This window comes from Nuphar pumila, chromosome 12 (assembly GCF_984573655.1).
Source record: "Nuphar pumila chromosome 12, dmNupPumi1.hap1.1, whole genome shotgun sequence".
NCBI lineage: Eukaryota > Viridiplantae > Streptophyta > Magnoliopsida > Nymphaeales > Nymphaeaceae > Nuphar > Nuphar pumila.
The window spans coordinates 107,850,134-107,871,020 of NC_143260.1; the positions used below are offsets into that span (position 1 = coordinate 107,850,134).

The window sequence follows — 20,887 nt, forward strand, 5'->3', positions numbered from 1 at the left end:
GAGAAGGATGAATGAAAAATTATACATAAAATATCAACTATTAAGTGTAATATATAAAAAATAATATATTTTAAGTGTAATATATAAAATATATATTCCATGTATAAAAAATATGAAATGTTTTTACACGAGCCAGCTCGTGTTCGGCTCGTCTCATTCAGGGGGGGAGCCGATTTTGAGCTCAGCTTGGCTAAAAACAAACATGAGCCGAGCCACGATCTCTATCCATTAGTAAACGAGTCAAGCCCGAACATGCCTTTTTCGGTTTGTTCAGCTCGCTTACCAGCCCTACTTCCTGGTTATAGCTTGTTTTTTATATTGTCCTTTTCTAGAGTGCACTTTACTTTACATCTTATGTCTCCTTTTTCTCCCATTTGTTGTATCTTTGAGTAATATTCATGTGTTTAGCCTTTTTTGACTGTCGTTGATGGATTATTATTGTTTATGAGAAAATATCTATTCCCACATGCTTTGATACCATTTTATTATGCCTTTTGAATGATTTTCCTGTATAATTTATGAACCATGACCTTTATATTAGAAGGAATAAAATTTTGTTAATACATAGCTGATATGCTAGGAAGGATTTTACAAATGCCAAATAGAAGTCAAAACTAGCAATAGGAAGGCCTATCCGAGGATCAGGACAAGACAGTGTTTGTACTTTGTACCCCATTCAGCATTTACTGTTACAAGGACATGCCATTCAGACTCAAAAATGTAGGTGTCTGCTACTAAAGGGCTATGTCTGTCATGCTTGTTTTTAGTTTGATTGCACACGGATGATAAAAATTCTTGTCTGTGTTGTAGTTTCATTTCAAGTTGTTGGCCAGTTTTCAAATGGTTATTTCAATGATAACGAAGGTTGTGTTGCTGGAAGCTGATTTAATAATTATGGTGTGGTATGGAAATCTTGGTCATAGATATGAAACAACTACTGTTACCCACCCCAAGGAGTACTTATAGTTGAAGGAATGCTGGTAGTTTTGTCAAGGTTTGGATCAATCATAGTCACCAATATTGTGCTCAGCAATTTCTCGATGAGATTTCTCTCAGGAGTTTCTTTCAAAAAGTTGTTTTCTCGAAAAAATCTTGGGAAAATATCAGAAGTTTTAAATTTTGAAAAATATATAGAATAATAGGAAAGATAAGAAATAGTAGGTTTTATAATATTTTTCTTTCAAAAACATAAATAAACAATTATAAAAGATTTTAAAATATAAATAAACAAAAAAAGATACTTAAAAGATATAAAAAAGATGTTTTTTGAAAATATCGTGATATTGTATGTTCTGGCGATATTTTGAAAATATTGGAAAAATCTCAGGAAAATATCGGCTGACCTTGAGATAGCAATAATATTGCAATATTTTCAAAATATCAGCGATATTGGTGACTATGGGATCAATGCATGAAAACTAGATTTTTTAGTAACATGTAGCTTTTAATTCTGTAAATAATGAGGGTACTGGTAATGTTGGACCTAACCTTCAAGAATATGTTGCACTTGACACATCTATGGAAGAATGGACAATAACATCTCCCTTAGAGCGATATATCTGCAATGTTGCAGTCAATCACAGTACTAGGAATTTAACTGTACTGAGTGTACTCTCATCTGTTTTCCCTTTATTACCATGGTAGTTTCTATTATTACTTGTGATCATAGTCACCAATCTTATTTTATTCTCATCCCATACAATGTTGCAGAAAGCCATGAAATTGATGATGCCCCAAGTAATCCAAGGAAAGAATTTCTGAGGATTTTTTATGATGAATGCAAGTATCCTGATGTAAACGAAGATGATTGTGCAAATGTATCAATAATGAATGACGGACGCTAAAGAAAGACATGAATCAGCAATTCACGATAATAAAACACATGCTGCTGAAGTTGATTCAAAATGCCATCGAGATTGTGGATGCTACCAAAGACAATTCAGATATTGCCAATGCTGAAAACACTATAAAGTCATAATTGAAAGTTTATAAAAGAACTAAGTTTGATGCTGGTGAATCCTATGAGAATGAAGCAAATAAAGATGTGATGGAAGCTCCCAGTCAGCCAAAGCAATTCAAGTATCGAGAAGGGTAACTAGAGTGTCATGATATTAATTGCTCAATTTCTTACAAAGGATTCTCACATCACTCCATAAAGTCTGTAGTAAGGTTCATAAAGATGAGCTTTATTCTTATTTGAAAGAAGCAAAGGATAAAAGATGGGTTAGTTTATGAATGAAGAAACTAAATCAATGCATTATAATGTGATAGGAGAGATAGCTTGGAGACCAAAATATAAGAGTTTGGTTGAATGCAAATGGGTATGCACGATTAAATATAGAAATGCATAAAACAAGGCAAGATTATAAACAGTAGCATAGGTTAGATACTTAGATTTGTAATGAAGTATGCAAAATTACAAGCTTAAGATGCAAAAGCATCAACCAAGTCCAATAATGGACAAATACAAACGCACAATAAGCACATAAAGCAAGAAGTCCACGAAGGGACAATACAAAAAGCCTCAAAAGGCAAAGCAAACAAGTAAAGAATAAATATTATTGGAGACTTGTGAAAATACATGAGGAGAACAAAGGGGAACACCCCCTATTTATGCACAAAAAAGAGAGGAGGAGACCATTGGGAGCTCCCCTCATAGAGTCGTTGGGGAGCTCCTAATGGTCATATTTATGACCGTTGGGGTCCCAACGACTCCATGAGTGGGGCCCCAAATGCTATAAACAAAAAAGAAAAAGAAAAGGTAAAAAATACATAAAAAGGAATACAAAAAATAAATAAGAAAATATTTGTTTCTAGAAAACAACTATGAGTACATGCGAAAAGATGAAAATGCCCTTATCGGGCAAACTAGAACTATATATATATATATATATATATTAACAAGATTATGGAGAGACTTTGAGCCGTAGGGTGAAAATTGTTACAATAAGGATTGCTCTTTTCTTTTCTCATGGATGGATTCTACATCAATTAGATGTGAAGGGTGTTTGTTTACATGGTTGAATTGAGAGAAGAAATATTGGTGAAACAACTTTTGGGTTTCAAATAAAGCCAACACTGACAGACATGTTTGCAAACTTAATTAAATGATTTACGGTTTGGAACAACATGCTTTAAGAACTTCAAATTCAAAGTTTTTGCAATGCTTAAAACTAAAAGAATTCATAGGAGCAGAAGTATATCATTCATATGTAAGGGAGATAAAACTATGGTGGTAATTTTTCTGCATTGCGATGACATCATTATTGTTGGAAATTCCAATTCCATTATGAATGATACAAACATTATTCTATGAGAACTTTTTACTGAAAGATTTTTGTGATTTAAAGTACTTTTTAGGGAGATAAGTAATAGAAGTGATGATAAAATTTAAACATGGAAAATATGCAGTGCATGTTTTGAAAAGGTTCAATATAAAAAGCTATAAATCAATAGATACTTTTCATTCCATGAACAAGACATTGTCATGAGGTGAAGTGAAGGAGTACTATTGGTGGACCCATAAAATGTATCATGGTGCCTTGGATGCTTGACCGTTTTCATCTTGGCACTTCACATGCTAACTGGGTATGTCAGTTCATGCACTCTTCTGCCAAAATACATATGGAAACACTTCAAAGAATTGTAGGATATGTGAAAGGCACTAATATTCGTAGTTTAGTTTATTATAAAAATGATTCAACTATATAATATACTGTTAAAATTGGGAATTTGCATGATAAAATAAGTGTTTTAACATTTTCCATAAATGTAGTGTTTCATGATAGATCTGAACATTTCCAAATTCATTACAACTTTGTTAGAAAAAGAATAAAGTTAGAAGAATTAGTGGTATGTGTTGGTTTTAAAAATTAGGTAGCAGGTATCTTTACAAAAATTCTGTCAAAGGCGAGACATTAGTTTCTGAAGGACAGGTTGTATGTTTTCAAGCATGGTGTACAACTCGAAGGAGAGATGTGCGAAGTACTGCTAGGGGCAAAATTGCAGTTATGCCATAGTTCATTTCTGCATGACTACCTTGTAATATTTTGTTTTTTTTTCAGTATCACTTGTTAGTGTGGCATATGCTGTAATATTTTGTGTTTTTAAATCTGTTTGCAATCAACCCTAATTAGGCTGTTTATTATTTAATGAACCCAATAGAACAAGATTCTTTAGTGTTCATGACCTGCTGTAGCTCCTTTCTCCTCTATTTATGTCTGTGATTCTGTGGGTGCAAAGATTGATTATGAGAGAATAACCACAAGTTTTCATGAAGGTTATTAGATTGGTCAGTAGAATTTGTTTGTCTGAGGACTAACATGTTCTTTCATGAGGCAAAATCTCCATTCATTACCAGCTACACATAATTTTGTTAGCCTAAACTGTCGCCCTGGGCAGTCTCTGGTCTGCCATGTTTGTGTTTTCACTTTGTTCTTGATTTTGTGTTAAATTTGGTGAAGATTTTAACTTATTATGGTTATTGTAGGCTCTTGCAAGAGGATTCAAGGACCCTTCATTTCGTGTGATTCAAAATCATTTTGCTATGTCTGGAAATCTTGGAGAAGTTGCAGCAAAGGTGTTATTCCTAATCTTGACAATAATAAAATGTACAAAAGAAGAGGGGTAGCACACTAATTCTGATACATGTATTACATTTTTCAACACTTATCACCATGAATATTTTTGTTTCTCACATGAGCATATGAAGATATACAAATGGAGTGATGTGGTAGATCTAACAACTATAGTTCTTTGTTGGTAACTACATATTTATTTTTGAGGTTTGCAAGGAAAGATGTTTGTGGGTAGCATCACTCTAGACCCTCACGAGACCTTACTCGTCAATTGGGGTAACCCAGGGGTTAAAAGGGTTTGTTGCATAAGCTAAATGCAACCGTGATTCCTACGAAAGTGAGTTAGGCTTGTGATTTCTACAACCGTGAATAAATTATTGTCTTTTATCAGAGTTTTCTTTTATATGCATGTTCCTATTAAATGCACACAACTTTAGTTTCTCTTTTTATTACTGTTGCCCGCAGATACTAAAAAATGGGTAAACAATTCTCAAGGTAAAGTTAGGTCCTCAGTTGTACCTTAACATACAATTTGTATTTTATTACTGGGTTCCACACTTAGCCCTCGAGCGACATCAGGAATCATCACCATCCATCGAAATATTAAAAATCAACATCTAATGCCGGGACACTATATAAATCAACAACCGTAATGCCATTTTCTTGGTATATCAAAACTACAGTTGTATCTATACATCATCTCCAGCCAAAGTGGCGAAATATCTAAAATCGTGGCTGGAAGATGAACCTCAATATCGGGTTTAAGGGCACAACAACGCACACTGAGTTTTAGTATCCTCACGGTTCGCTAAAACCGCAAGTCCAAGATTCCCATACTAAAGAACAGACATCGAGGAAACGTAGATTACACTCTTCTCTTCTTTTATTTTGTTATTAATTCACTTCTTTATTTTGCAATTGAACATGCAAAATTAATAACACTGGTTCACAAATCAACATGCGAAGCTCATCACGGGACCATAGCCCGCGGCAACATAGAACAGTGCAATTAGAACAATAACATCAAGTTTGATTTTTCTTATGCATAAATAACTAAATAAGGAACAATATATGCTCAAGGCTCACTCGGCCTACGATGACCCACTTTTGATCATCGATGCATCCATTTGCAAAAATCATAAAGAACATGCCACTTATGCATTCTTTTCACATGCTTATCAATGTACATTCACATATACTACGCAAGAATGTGCATGAACAACAAAGCTATTATAATATGTTCACATAATCATGTCATTTACATGCTTTCATTCATGAATCATTTTGAACTAACATATGTGAACACACATAAAATGATATACTTGCACAACCACATGAATTCTTTTGAGTTACACATGCGCATGAAGTAGCTTTATATAAAAACATTGACCGGGCATAAGAAATCCATTCTAAGCATGCGAAAACCTCATTCTTAACATGCATTCATGCCATATTTAATATGATAAGCAAATCTAGAAATTTTACATACATATTGGAATTTCTATTCAAGCTCAATAGGCCTAAGCAATGTGCATGTACTTGAAGGAATTAATCACATATCAAGTCTGCACATATGGTGACAATTAAGAACAACATACTAAGTATTTCTTTTTTAGTTTTTTGAATACCTTGCCCAGCCGACAAGTGGCTGGGTCTGCACAAGATCACCGAGGCCTGGCAGGCCAGTCGGTTGGGTTTAAAAATGTTTTAATAAAATATTTACTTCTTTTTTTTTTTTGAAAGCACCCTGCCCAATCAGCTGGTTCTGAGCTTGCTGAATCCACTCAGCTGACTCAGTTGGCTGGGTCAGTTTCCCTGCCCAGCCAACTCAGTTGACTGGGCCCTGTTAGGGCCAGATGCCTAGCCAATAGGTCGGCTATGGCTTTTATCAAAGCAAGATTTTATATAATATAATATATATTTTCAAGTGCCTGCCCAGCCGATTGCTCGGTTGGGTTAGGTGGCTTGGCAGGTCAGGCCAACCGAACAGACGCATGTTAAATACATAGCAGATTGGTCCAGCTCCATGGATTTACGACACATTATATATATACTCATATGTATTTTTATTCCAAAATAGACTTCGAAAAAGGGGGAAAACATTAATTTCAACCATGAATCTTAGAGTAAATATTCAGATTTACTTTTTTCACATGGGTTTTTGCTAAAATTTTGCATAGAATTCAAATCTACGCTATTTTTCTCGTTCAAAACAAGAGAAAGACCCGTACCTTAACCGTATATTGAAAGAAAACAAAAAAAATGATGGTTGCTTGGAGAAGAAGCCTTCTTCTTCCTCCTTCTTCTCTTTTCCTCTCTTTGTTTCTTTCTTTTTCCTTTGTGTTTGGGTTTGGCCCAGGTCTCATCGACAAGGCCTAAATGAGCCAATGAAAAGGTCAGAAAAAGTTTTATTTTTGACTTTTAAATTGAACCGAAATTCGAGCGAAATTCAGGTGAATTTTAGAGTCAAAATTTGAGTTATATATCGTTAGATGCGTCTCAAAATTCTGAGTATAGTGGTATTTTATTTTTTTGAATTTGGGCTACGGTTAACTCGAAAATCATTTTTTTCTAAAAAGGACCGTCTCGACGGGCTGGGTCCGGATTTGGATCGGACTGGATCCAATTTAATATGGATTTGGACTCAATCCAAGACCCATATTAATTAAGAATTGATCCAGTCTAGGATCCAAATGGATTTTGAATATGGATTTGGATCTTGAATCTGGATCTACATCCAAAATCCATATCCAACAAAAATACAACTTTAAATTCAATATTTATGTTTAAATTGAAGTTAACTGGAGTTAGAAAGACTCCCAGAGGGGTAAGGTACCCTCTAGAAGTTTTTAGATATTTAATTATTAATAATTAATAAATAAATAAATAAATAATTATTAATGTAACGCCCCAAAATTTTGAACTTTATAATTCCTTTGAAATAATTGAAAAATTCCTTTTCTTTACAGAGTAATTTTTTAAAATCAGCAGAAACAAATTTTTTTTTTAAAAAAAGGACAAATTTGACAACTTTGGGCACGTTAGCGAGAGAACAAAGATTTACCATGGACGATCTGCAATAATACTTAGGAAACCATTTCTTCTATTAAAAGAGAGTGTAAGGTTTGTACAAAATTTGGATTTTCTTCAGGGAAACTATAACAATAACCAAAATGTCTAGGAGAAGAACTACGATCAGAAACATTGGATCCTGAAGTCATCTCGCAGTCGCGTCATCGCCTGTGATGCACCTATTCGTCATCTGTACCCATGAAATGGGTTAGTTTTGCGAAAAACTAGTAGGTGAGCACAAAAACCGAAAGAACTAAATTAGGCATAAATAATTTATGCACCAGGTAGTAACAAGCAAATTAAGCGAATAAGCTAATCAAGAAGGCTTAAACAAGCAATTTACGCAAGCAAGCTAAACAGATAAACTGGAGAAACAAACTAAGTGCAACAAACAGAAAGGTGAGCATGCTCAATTTAGTTATTACTTGTTAACCGGCCATGCAGGTACATACATGGCACGTGAGTCAAAACAGTCGAGACCAAGCCGAGTGTTCATTATGTTAAGTATTTTAAGATACCTCGGTTGTCTGACTGAATCCTATTCCTATAGAGACGACCGATGGTCGATGGAGTAAGTCCCCAAGGCCTGATAGGGATGCATCCAACTTCTGCAGAAGTGTTAGGCTAACTTATGTAGCCCCTATCCCCCCTAACCTCCGATGACTAGGGAAGACAGGTCATTTGCCCGTAAAAAGCCATAAATGGTCTGTCCATCGGAGTTGGTACCCTTCGTCCTCTCTCTTGACGAAGCCAGGTTGAATAGAGCGCGATGGGGTTTCTTAGCCGTTGCCTCATTCTTCATGCTCTGGTCCATTAGACCAAAACAAGCATCTTGCCTATGAAGGCGATCCCATTTTTTTTATATGTGTTTTCAACAACGTGCACAAAGCACTAATCGAGGTCATAAGACCATCTCATCCAATCGTCGTAGTACTAACATGCCTCACATGTTCAAGAGTACACTTCGAGGAAAGGGGTATAGGTCCTCAATAGGTGCCTCAGGAGTGTGTTTCGCAAAGATATAATGTTTTATTCTAACATTCTAAATCTTTCGAAACGATCAACAACTTGCTTACATATGGCATGTGATTTTCTCGAATCTCGCATCCGGTGATGCAGTGTTTGGGTGCTACACAAGTCTCGACACTGGTCTTGGTAAATGGGCTTCGCAAAAGAACCCATCGCCCAACAACTTGATCTTGTCCCAGATCAAGGATTTTCCCAAAACATATCGGATAAAATAGTGGAAAAGGTATCCCTTCCGAATACGCTGAATCGGTGGCAAGGCAAAAAATGAAAGACAATAATGCGAAAAACAAGAACCTGGGCGCGAAGCGCGACGACAAACAGAAACAGGAAATGCGAAAGCAAAGGACAAGGATCGCGAAACCGCGTCCTTGAATCCAAAGACAGTAAGTAGTAAATATGAAAGCAAAAGCCTGGGTGCAAAGTGCGACGGCAAACAAAAACAAGAAATGCGAAAGCAAAGGACAAGGATCGTGAAACCGCGTCTTTGAATTAAAAGACAATAAGTAGTAAATACGAAAACAAAAGCCTGGGCGTAAAGCGCGACGGCAAACAAAAATAGGAAATGCGAAAGCAAAAGACAAGGATCACGAAACCACGTCCTTAAATTAAAAGACAGTAAGTAGTAAATACGAAAACAAAAGCCTGAGCGCAAAGCGCGACGGCAAACAGAAATAGGAAATGCGAAAGCAAAGGACAAGGAAAACGAAACCGCGTCCTTGAATTAAAAGCGTACTTATATACGTATATGTATATAAATATATAATTAAGTCCTTTCAATCTTTAATTATTTAAGCTCGATTTAATTATTTAAGTCCTTGTGCAACTTCTCCTACCTTGGGGTATTGCGAGGAAGAAGTCGTCTACGAGCGTAGGTGATCGTTGGTTTAGTTCGCGGGGCGCGAACGAGCTCCGTTGCGTAACATTGCAAAAGTACGTTGTTTAGCATGCATAAAACGAATAAGGATAGGGAGAAGACTCAATTTCTCCACAACTCAATGCAGGGGTCATCGGTCCCTACAGTTATGAAAAAGAACGGGGTAGTGTCCAATGACCCATGCCGCCAAAGGAGACAGGTGCAGGGGCCATCGGCCCCTGCTGGATATTTAAAGAAGGGCAGGGGCCATCGGCCCCTGCCGTGATAAAAGTAAGAGGGGCAGGGGCCTTCGGCCCCTGTTGGGTCTTCAAAAAGAGGGGCAAGGGCCTTAGGAGGCCCTTGCTGGGTTTTAAAGAAAGGAGGGGTAGGAGCCTTCGGCTCCTACCAGATTTTTAAAAAGAAAGGGGCAGGGGCCGATGGCCTCTGCCAAGAAAACGAGTAGAGAGAGGGAGTGCACGGGCCAAAGGCCCCCTGCGGCTTAACAGGAGAGGAGGCAGGGGCCAATGTCCCCTGTCGAGCTTTTGCTCGACAGAAAAAACGAGACAGGGGCCAGAGGCCCCTGTCGGTCAAGAGAGGGGCAGGGGCCATCGGCCCCTGTTGGGTTTCCAAGAAAGGAAGCAGGAGCCGAAGGCTCCTGCTTCCTTTCTTAAGGGAAGGGCAGGGGCCATCGGCCCCTACATGAAAGAGAAGGGCAGGGGCCATGGCTTCTGCCGGAATAGAAAAAAGGGCAGGGGGCGGAGCCCCCTGCTTGCTAAAAAAAATGAAGGCAAGGGGGGTGGAGCCTCTTGCCTGACGGAAAAGGGAAGAGGAAGGCACGACAGGGGCCGTCGGCCACCTGCAAGCCTTCTAGCGAACCCAGAGGAAGAAAAGAGGGGGGAAAGCAAGAGGAGAAGGGGGGTTACCTGGGCTGCCGAGCGGAAGGGAGGTCGCCGGGGAGTGGTTTTCGTGAAGGGAGCTCGCCGGAGAGTGGTTGTCGAGGAGGGGCTCGCCGGCGTCGGCAATGAGAGAGAGAGATGGAGTCGGGGAGATGAGAGACAGGGACAGAGGAGGAGAGACGAGAGATGAGAGAGAGTCGGGGGATCGGGGGAGAGGCTCGTAAACCCTCCCCTCTCCCCTCTCGCCCTTTTAAAAGGAGGGGCGCACACAAGGCCCCCCCCTCTGAGGGCTGCCAGCCCCTCGAAAAAACCCTTTTTCGAGGGGCTGGGCACGGGTAGGATCCGGGTCGGGTCTGATCTCTTTTTTTTTAACTGGGTTTTATAATTAAATTATAATTAATTCTGAATTTTAACATTTGTTAACTAATTTGAGACTCCCTATAAAGTCAACATTTATGTCACATGGGTGCGGGTGCGGGGATTCGACACTTCCAAAAAACCCGGGTGTGGGGGTGCGACAGGGGCAAAAATGTAAATATATATATATTCCCCGGCGCGGGTCGGGGTTCAGTTGTTTTTGCTGGTGTGTTTGTTTGAAGACTTGTTACCCATGTTCTGCTTGTTGTGTACTTTAGCTCAACGGGACAAAATTGATGAACCCAAAGGATTGGCAATCTGATCGACCCAGTCTGCTGCGTTCTGCTGACTGTCATGATTCAATCATGTCTGAAACTCCCTGGTCTTCACAAAAAAATATAAGCGAAAGGTTTGACGTGGTTTGTTGGAGAGAGAGTCTTCACGAGGCCTACGGCGCCACTGCCTAGGGTTCTTCAAATTTCATTTTATATACAGTTGCACACAGATGACAGCTAAAAGAAATTTATTGGATTTGACATGTGGAAAAGAGAGGTCTACACAAGGCTACGGCTAGATCACCCATCTCGTCAGGAGAAAAGTGAATACTAATAGCCACCAAGGCTCTACTCTACCACCACCATTATCATTTATTATGGAGAGAGAAAATCCTTGACGAAAAAGGATTTTGTTGGTTGAAGCATAAAGACTTCAAAAGGCTCTTGAATTTTGGTTTTAATTTTTGAGGTAGATGGATCATCATTTCCAAGTTAACAATATGTTTTCCAACGCTGTGAATTAATTGTTTGGAGGCAGGAATATCATGGGATGCCAACAAAGCTCGTCAGATGTTGTGGAAACAAATGCCCCTTTATAAAACAAGAGCAGCAACAACAAGCAGTTTTTCAGATTTTTTTTTTAAATTCTGCAGCCCATTTCGTAGGGCAATTTTTTTGAAAAAAAAATCCAATAAAAAATGGACCGAAATGACCCTGGGTGCGGTCAACGCACCCAGGATCGGGTTGACCGCACCCGCGTCGAGTCGCGTCGACGCGGGTGCGGCACCCTGCTAGCCGAATCCCTGTGACATAGGTCAACATATACAGAATTTTAAAATTTTTGAAAAGTGGGTGAGAGTGACTCTCAAATGGGGAAGTCCTCTCTCTAGCCCACATTAGAAACGGCCGGAAGGATAAGGGCTTATTTTTTTATATAAACTCAAAAAAAAAAAAAAAAGAGAAAGGAAGAAGGAGATCCTCTTCTCCAATCATCCGTCGGTTCTTCCGGTCGTTTTTCAAACTCCAAACAAGGTACGACTTTCTCTCTTGTTTTGGATAAGGAGAGAGAGCTTAAATAAGCTTTTGGGCAAGATTTTGTAAGGAAGACCATAGATTTTATTTTAGCTTCACGGTTCTGATCCATGGAAAATGATGTGTGCATGCTTAGAATATGTAGTACATGCCTATTCTTGTACATTTATACATATATATATATATATATATATAGATATATTTTTTGACTGATATGGACCGTTCTATCCCACGTGATAGGCGGACAGATCTTGATAGATCTGGCCATCGTGATGATGGGCAGATCTGGCCAGATCTGAACCCCTGTCCGTTCTGTCTGTCCTGGACAGATCTGTCTGTTGGACAGTGTACGTATCCGGACAGATGGATAAGGGGTTGTGGTTCTTGGAATCGAACCTGAACCATGGAAGAAAGAAAAATACATATTTATATTTCTTTAAAAAAAGAAATTTTGGATTTTTATGCTTTTTGTCCGGGATGGAACGAACAACTGTCCGGTCCCAGTCTGAACAGTCAGCTGGGACAGGACAGTCTGCTGTCCGGTCCCAGCTGACTGTCCAGACTGGGAAAAAATGTGTTTATATATCTATCTATCTATCTATCTATCTATCTATATATATATATATATATATATATATATATATATATATATATATATATATATATATATATATATATATATATATATATAACCGGGGGTCTTAAAAAAAGTATGGCAGTGGGCCCGACCAGGTTCGGCTAGGCTCTGTCAGGGCGGGGTCTGAGCCCCAGCCGACTGGGGCGGCTGGGCTGAGATCTGAACCTAGTTTTATAAAAAAGAAAGAATTTTTATGCTTAAAGTCTATAGCTGACTCTATTGGCTGGACTGAACTGGGAGTTCAGTCCCCGCCAACTTGGTTTGGCTGGGCTGGACCATGTTCAACAGAACACAGACCCAACCGACCTGGTTTGGCTGGGCCATGTGCCTGATTACCTAGAAATAAAAAAAAAAATACACAATTAATAGTTTTGGGCTGGCATGCAGTCCAGGTGCAAGGCCTGCCTGGCTGGGCAGGTAGGCAGTCTATTTAAAAAAAAAGGGACCTTGAGTTGAGTGAGAATATGCTCGTATATTTAATACAAGACTGATTTTATTGTGATCATGTATATTCAGATTTGCTCATGTATGAATGTTCAGATGCACATTAAAAAAATACCTGTGTGATCGGATTTACATGTACACGTGAATGATTGTAAATGCTCATGATTTGGTTCATGTCAGTTTTACATGTTCCAAATGCTCATATTCATGGATAGAATTACATGTGCTAAGATTACAAATTTTATACATGTTAAAGGGTGGATTAGTACATGTGTAAAAATGCAGATTTTCATGCTGGTACATGTGCAGATTGTTGTATAGTTGTTATTGGACTGCCAGGTATGATTGGATGTACAAAATGATGTTTACATACATATACCTAAAATAAACATGTAAATCCTGAGATTTGGGTTTTTGTTGTGCACTCGCATGAACACATGAATGTTTGCTTATTGAGCATGAGGAGAATCATGTAAAGAAACACATATTTTTGTAATAACATGTGCATGTGCAAACTTGGAATTTATGTTGTTCTGCACATGAATATTTGCATGAATGATTGCATATGAAACAAAAGATGATTCATGAAAAGAAACATGTATTTCGTATAATCATATAAGCACGTGCAGATGAAAATTTGTTATTCATGTACATTCTTGTTTAGCATGTGCGAATGTGCATTTGAAAGCATGTCAAATGAATGCATAAGTGACATGCTCACTATGGTTTTTGCATTAGATGCATCAGTGGTCAAAAGTGGATCATCGTAGGCCATGTGGGCCTTGAGTAGGTATTGCTCCATGTTTAGTTTTTGTATGCATTGCAAAAATAAACTTAATGTTTATTGGACTAATTGCACTGTTTCATGTTGCCACGGGCTGTGGTCCCTTAATGAATTTCGTATGTTGATTTGTGAAACATATGATGTTGGTTTTGTATGTTGAATTGCAAAGTAAAGAAAAAAAAATAATAAAAAGATAAAAAGAAAAGAACAATATAATTCACGTTTTCCTAAATGTTCCTTCTTTAGTGTGAAAATCTTGGATCTGCGCTTTTGGAGAATCGTGAGGATACTAAAACTCCATGTGTATTTTGTGCTTCTGAACCCAACTAGGTGGTTCACCTCCCGGCTACGATTTTAAGAAGATTCTGCCACTTTGCCTGGGGGTGTTGTGTAGATACAATTGTTGTTTTTACTATATTAGGAAAACGACATTAGTAGATATTGATTTCCATAATCTTCCGGCATTAGATGTTGATTTCAAATGTTCCGATGAATGATGTTGATTCCTGATATCGGTCGAGGGCTAAGTGTGAAACACAGTAATAAAATACAAGTATGTGTTAAGCTACAACTGGGGACCTAACTTGACCTCGAAAAAATTTTAACCGTTTTGAGTATTTGCGGGCAATGGTAAAAAAAAGAGGAACTAAAGTTTGTATGCATTACATAAGGACATGCATATAAAAGAAAACTCTGATAAAAGATAATAATTTATTCATGCATATTCCTGTTATGTATTAGATCATGCATATTTACTTGTTTTCTTGTGCTAAATTAATGATTGCATGATATTTGCTCCATAATATATGATAAATGTTCTTTATTGCTTAATAGTGATTCATATTATTTAATAATTGTTCCCTCTTGCTTAATAATTAGTATCTATTGCATGAATGATTATTTGAATAATAATTTTGTTGTAATTGTAGCCCTATAAAATATTGCATAAATCTTATTTATGTTTTTTTTATTTATTTGATTCATTAGACTCGTGCACATGATATATGACTCTGACACCCTTATTTATATGTTTTTCACAGCCTCTAAGATCCAGTGAGGGGACTTGCTAGTACGAGGAGCTACGAAGGCTACACGACTGCTTGACAACTTTACTTAGGGACAACGCGACTCCACTTTTTGACTCATTTATATTCCTTTATATCTTGTTCCCAGACTTTATGCTTTTGATTAATAAAGTTGGTTTGGTTTTGATGATGGCAGTGTAAGATCCCTTGTGGTTGTGGATTGATTATGACGGTAAAGACTCAAATGAGTGCCTTAGAAAAATACTCTCAAGGTTTCAACATAGAAGAAACCTCTTTAAGGAGATCCGACCGAATCTCCAATCCTCCTAATAGGTTTGTTTCCTATGAGTCTCTAACTCCAAGGTATAGAGCATGCCTAATTGTGTTACACTCATTTCATGAACCTTCACATTATAATGAAGCCAGAAACATTCCCCAATGGGTTGAAGCCATGAACTTAGAGCTTAGTGCCCTTGAAAAGGCAAAAACTTGGGAAATAACTTCATTACCCACTGGAAAGAGATCGATTGGGTGTAGATGGGTCTTCAAAATTAAAACTAAAAGTGATGGTTCATTAGAACGCTATAAAGCCCGATTAGTAGCAAAAGAATACGCTCAAGAATACGGTATAGACTATGAAGAAACTTTCGCACCCGTAGCTAGGATGACTAGTGTTAGGACTCTTATCGCCGTTGCGTCAGTTAAAAAATGACCTATCTATCAATTAGATGTTAAGAATGCATTTCTAAATGGTGAATTAAATGAAGAGGTTTACATGGATCCCCCACCAGGGTATGCATTGGTAAAAATAAAATTTTCAAACTTAAAAAGGCATTATATGGTTTAAAGCAAGCCCCAAAGGCTTGGCATGATAGATTTAGTAATGTAATGACAAGTTTGAATTTTCGTTCATGCTATACTGACACTGCTTTGTTTGTAAAAAGTGCATGGTCTTCAGTAGTTATTCTACTACTTTATGTTGATGATATGATCATCACTGGAAGTGATGAGCAAGGAATTAATGATATTAAGAAAGTTTTAAAAGAAAATTTTGACATGTCTGACCTTGGTTTCTTAAGATATTTTTTAGGAATTGAAGTAGCGTACTCTCCTCGAGGGTACATTCTCTCTCAGATGAAACTTGCCGCTGACATTTGTTCCAAGTCTGGTATCTCCAATGATAAGAAGACAGAAACCCCTGAAGTCATCAATGCAAAGTTAAGGTTGGAAGATGAAACACTTCTCGAGGATCCTACTCCCTACTGTCAACTTGTTGGGTCTCTAACCTACTTATCCATCACTCGGCCAGACATAGCTCATGTCGTCCACTCTGCCAATAAATTTCAACATGCTCCTACAACTGTGCATATGAGTGCAGTCTTAAGGATCATCAGATACATCAAAAACTCCATAACTAAGGGAGTTTTTCTTTCCTTTTCTTCATCATTTGATTTAATTGCTTATACTGATGCTGATTGGGGAGAAAATCCCAATGACAGAGTCTCAACTACGGGGTTTTGTGTTTTCTTAGGTGACTCTATGATTTCTTGGAGATGCAAGAAGCAACATAAAGTATCATTGTCCTCAATAGAAGCGGAATATCGTGCTTTGGCCACTACAACCATGGAGCTTGTATAGTTATGAAGTCTCCTCAGTGATATGGGCATTGTCATCTCTACTCCTTCGAAGATGTGCTCTGACAACAAAAGCGCAATTTATATTGCAAGCAATCATACCTTCCATGAGCATACTAAGCACATCGAGATGGACTGCCATTACGTACGTGATGAATACCTAAGAGGAACCATAGCACTACCTTACGTCACATCCGAGTACCAGTTGGCGGACTTCTTCACTAAAGCCCTTGCCGCTCCTCGTTTTATGTTTCTCCTTAACAAGCTTTCGGTTATATCTCCGTAAAGCTTGAGGGAGGGTGTTAAAATACATGTAATCCATATATATATATATATAGTCTAATATACCCAATAGGGGTATTTTAGTCATTTCACAAGTACCCGATAGGGGTACTTGTTATTTTCCTCTTTTTTGTATTTATTTTTGCACTTTATTTTTTTCTTTTTTCTTTTGTTTTTTTACCCACATAAGGGGCCTCACCATTGAGTCGATGGGCCCCCCAACGGTCACATTTGTGACCGTTGGGGGCTCCCAACGACTCCATGGGAAGCCCCCTATGTGGCTCTTCTTTTAAGGCCATAAGGCCACCCTTCACTCTCTTTCTTTGTGTATATATAGGGGTGAACCTCTCTTGTATTTTCACTCTTGAGAGCTCTCTCTCTTTTCAATAAGAGACATTTATATTTTTATGTTGTGTTGTCCCTTTGTGGATTTGGGTGTCATCTCTTTTGTTTGTTCATTGGTGGACATTGTAAGTGCTTATAACACTCTTTGTTTTTCCGCATATCTCATTACATCTCTCTCATCAATATAAGCTGAATATAGGGCAATGGCTACAACTACTATGGAATTGGTCTGTCTTCGACGTCTACTTTCCGATATGGGAGTTGAAAGTCTAAAAGCATCAAATTTGTGTTGTGATAATAACAACTCTATCTATATTGCCAACAATCAGACATTCCACGAACGCACCAAGTATATAGAGATGGATTGTCACTACGTATGAGAGAAATTTTTGTGCAGCACCATCAATCTTCCCTATGTCTCCTCAGAGTATCAGTTGGCCGATTTCTTCACCAAGCCTCTCGCTGCTCTTAGATTTCACTTTCTCTTAGGCAAACTTTCGGTTATCCAATCGTAAGTTTGAAGAGTGTTAAAATATGTAATCTCATATAATATCTCATGTAATCTCATAGGCTTGTAGTACCTTTCTCTTTTTCCTAGTTAGTTTTTAGTTTAGTTAATCTTAGTTAGAACATAACTAGAATTAGGCTAGTTTTTTTGTTTTTGGACCTTTTTAAGCCTTCACCTTTTTTATTAGTCAAAATGGTGCTTTTTGACTAAAGTCAAAAAACATCTTTCAAGGGAGCCGTTAGACTCCCAACAGCTCTAATAGAGCCGTTGGGAGTCCAACGACTCCCTTGAAGGCTTCTCATTCTCCTCTATAAATATGGGGACTATTTCTCCTTGTATTTCATGGTTTTTGTGGGATTGTATCCCAAGTTAATAAAATTATTTTTCTTTTGAATGCCCTTTTCGGGTAGTGTGTGTTCTTATGCTTGTATGATCCCTTGTGGTTCTTGTAACCTCTTCGTGAGTGTGTGGTGAAGAGATAGTTTGGTTGTGAGTTTCATTTTCTTTCAAGGAGCGGTTGGGATCTCTCCAACGACTATAAATAGAGTCGTTAGGGAGATCCCAAGGACTCTTTAGATATTTTGACCAAACTGCCCATAACAAAAAATATAAAACAAAATACAAAAAAATAAAAAACAAAAAAGGGTAAGACTTTTGTGCCTCTAATGGGCACAACCTATTATAATACTGTGAAAAGACAAAAATACCCCTAATGGGTATTACCTATTACAACATTATAAATAAATATATATTATGTATGTGTGTGTGTATATATACATATACATGTACAACAATGTCATCAGCAGTTGCCCCCCAAGAATGGTCCGATTCGCCAAGAGGTACCTCTTCAGTTGTCATTTCATGCATTCATGTGCATCTCATGCATTGCATTTTGCATTTTCTAACCTGTTTTCTTGTAGGAACCCAATTAACCCATTACTAAAAAGTCTACCCAGTCCTATCTTAGGATCATCACATAGATAGATGAACATTAGGTCCTTAGGATGTCCCATAGACTGATGGAGCAGTCAACGAGCATGTAAACCAGTCCTGTCCACCTTTCTCTCCAAAAAGTGTACCTTCTAACGACACATCATGTGTCGTTAGCATTTTTTATGGATTGTCGTTAGCAGTTGGCCTTTTTTTTTATGCGTCGTTAGTATTCCTCTAACGGCATACGGTTCGTTGTTAGCAGTTGGTCTTTCCCTTGATGTGCCATTAGTACTTTTTCTAACGACACATGAATTGTCGTTAACAATCGGTCGGATCAATGATGTATCATCATCATCACTTTTTCTAACATCATATTGATTGCCGTTAGCAGTTTTTGTTGTCAGATGCCTTTTTTGAATTAAAAAATATGGGCCATTTGGAGAGAAACCACTCTATTTCTATCTTTATCTCACAAAAAACTGAAAATAGGACCTACCCTAATCCCAAACCACCTAAATCCTATCTAATCTACCTAATCCCTAAATTTAGGCTAAAAGGACCCTTGGCCAATCAAAAGAGCCTATTCAAACCTAAGCCAATAGGATCCAGCCATGTCACCCTTGGACATATCGCAGATTTACGATAATTGTGTCCAGATCTGCCAGAAAAACCTATAAATGGGGGTCTACCCTCTCCCCCATTCCATCATCTGGAGCCTAAGATCTTTCCTTTCCTATACTCTGCTGAATTCTCTACATAACTAGACCTAGTCCCTCTAGCCTAGCTAAGTCCACTTAGCTTAGCCTAGGGTCTAGATCCCTTATCTCACCCACCTTCGGAGCCCGTGCCTAGCCGGAGTGCTGCTACCTATCCTGTGTAATATTTCTCAAAGATGGAAGTCGTATTGAATCTTATGTGCTTTGAGTCTAGGCTACTTCTCAGTTCCTACAGTTCTGTTCCTAAGCCTACTTCTCTCTCTCTCTCTCTCTCTCTCTCTCTCTCTCACACACACACACACACACACACACACACACCTATTCCATTTCCCCACATAGGTGGATCAATCCAAGCACACTGTAGAACCAAGTTGATTCAAATGTTTCCGTGATGTATATTTTGTCATTTCGTCTCTTCCCTCTGTCCAGGCCATGTTATTAAGTTTTTTAATTTCCATGACTGATGTATTGTGTTATGAGTTTCTATTAGTATCCAATATTTTCTTATTGCATGTTGTAGGAGGAAGTATGGGAAGTAGCTGCTCAGCTTCTTGGTCTCACTATCGGCATATTGATTCTGGTATAAGTTTTTTTTTCAATTTCATCAATGAAAACACTGGTTCAATCTTGCTAAGTTCCAATTGCTGTCAACAACTAATGAACTGTGAGCACCTTAATGCAGGGCACTCCTGGATTAGTGACATCATATCCAGTGCTGGTGGTGACATGGTTGAGTGTGCGGCTGTTGCACCTCTGGTTACGATATCGGTCACTTGTGACCTTGAGATTTCCTACGGTAAGGAGACCAATTTATTCCTTTGACTTGTGATTTCACAACTTCAGCTTATGTACCTTGTGAACATGATAATTGATCAGTAGTCATGAGTCCATTAGGGTATTCCCCAAGCATAGTGACCAATTTATTCCTTTGACTTGTGATTTCACAACTCTCAGCTTATGTACCTTATGAGCGTGATAGTTGATCAGTAATCATGAGTTCATTATGGTATTCTCCAAGCTTAGTCATTAACTACTTGTGAGCTTAGCTTAGCCATTAACTGCTAGTGAGCTTTAACTTTTCAATGCCCCACACTTTCTTTCTAGGTTCTTCTATTGTAAATAATTTGAATAGACTCCTAGATGTCCCAGCTCCTATCTAGTCTTGCTTTCATGGTATTTCACTTTGGCCATAACTGCACCATATTAGCAGGAATTGTTGTAGTGCACTGTGTTAAAATGTAATGATCCTTATATATATATATATATATATATATATATATATATATATATATATATATATGGAGAGATACATTTACATATATATATATATTATATATGTATATGTATCTATCTAAGTATATATATATTAATATATTTTCAAAACCCCATAAAGGGTATTTCAGTCATTTCTCATTTTGCGCATATTCTCATTTGAGAATATGACTGTATTTTTCTTTCTTTTAATTCTTTTTAGTTTTTCTTTTTTTA

At 37.8% G+C, this 20,887-nt stretch overlaps 1 protein-coding gene across 1 annotated transcript in view; it reads left to right on the forward strand.

Moving 5' to 3' along the window:
- Positions 1 to 20,887, forward strand: part of RUS5 (root UVB sensitive protein (Protein of unknown function, DUF647)) — an 87,469-nt gene that overhangs the window by 63,945 nt on the left and 2,637 nt on the right. Inside the window, exons 9-11 of the mRNA XM_089982077.1 lie at positions 4,490 to 4,579; positions 19,920 to 19,979; positions 20,082 to 20,195. Coding sequence (XP_089838203.1) covers positions 4,490 to 4,579; positions 19,920 to 19,979; positions 20,082 to 20,195 — 264 coding nt within the window. The remainder of the gene's footprint in view (positions 1 to 4,489; positions 4,580 to 19,919; positions 19,980 to 20,081; positions 20,196 to 20,887) is intronic.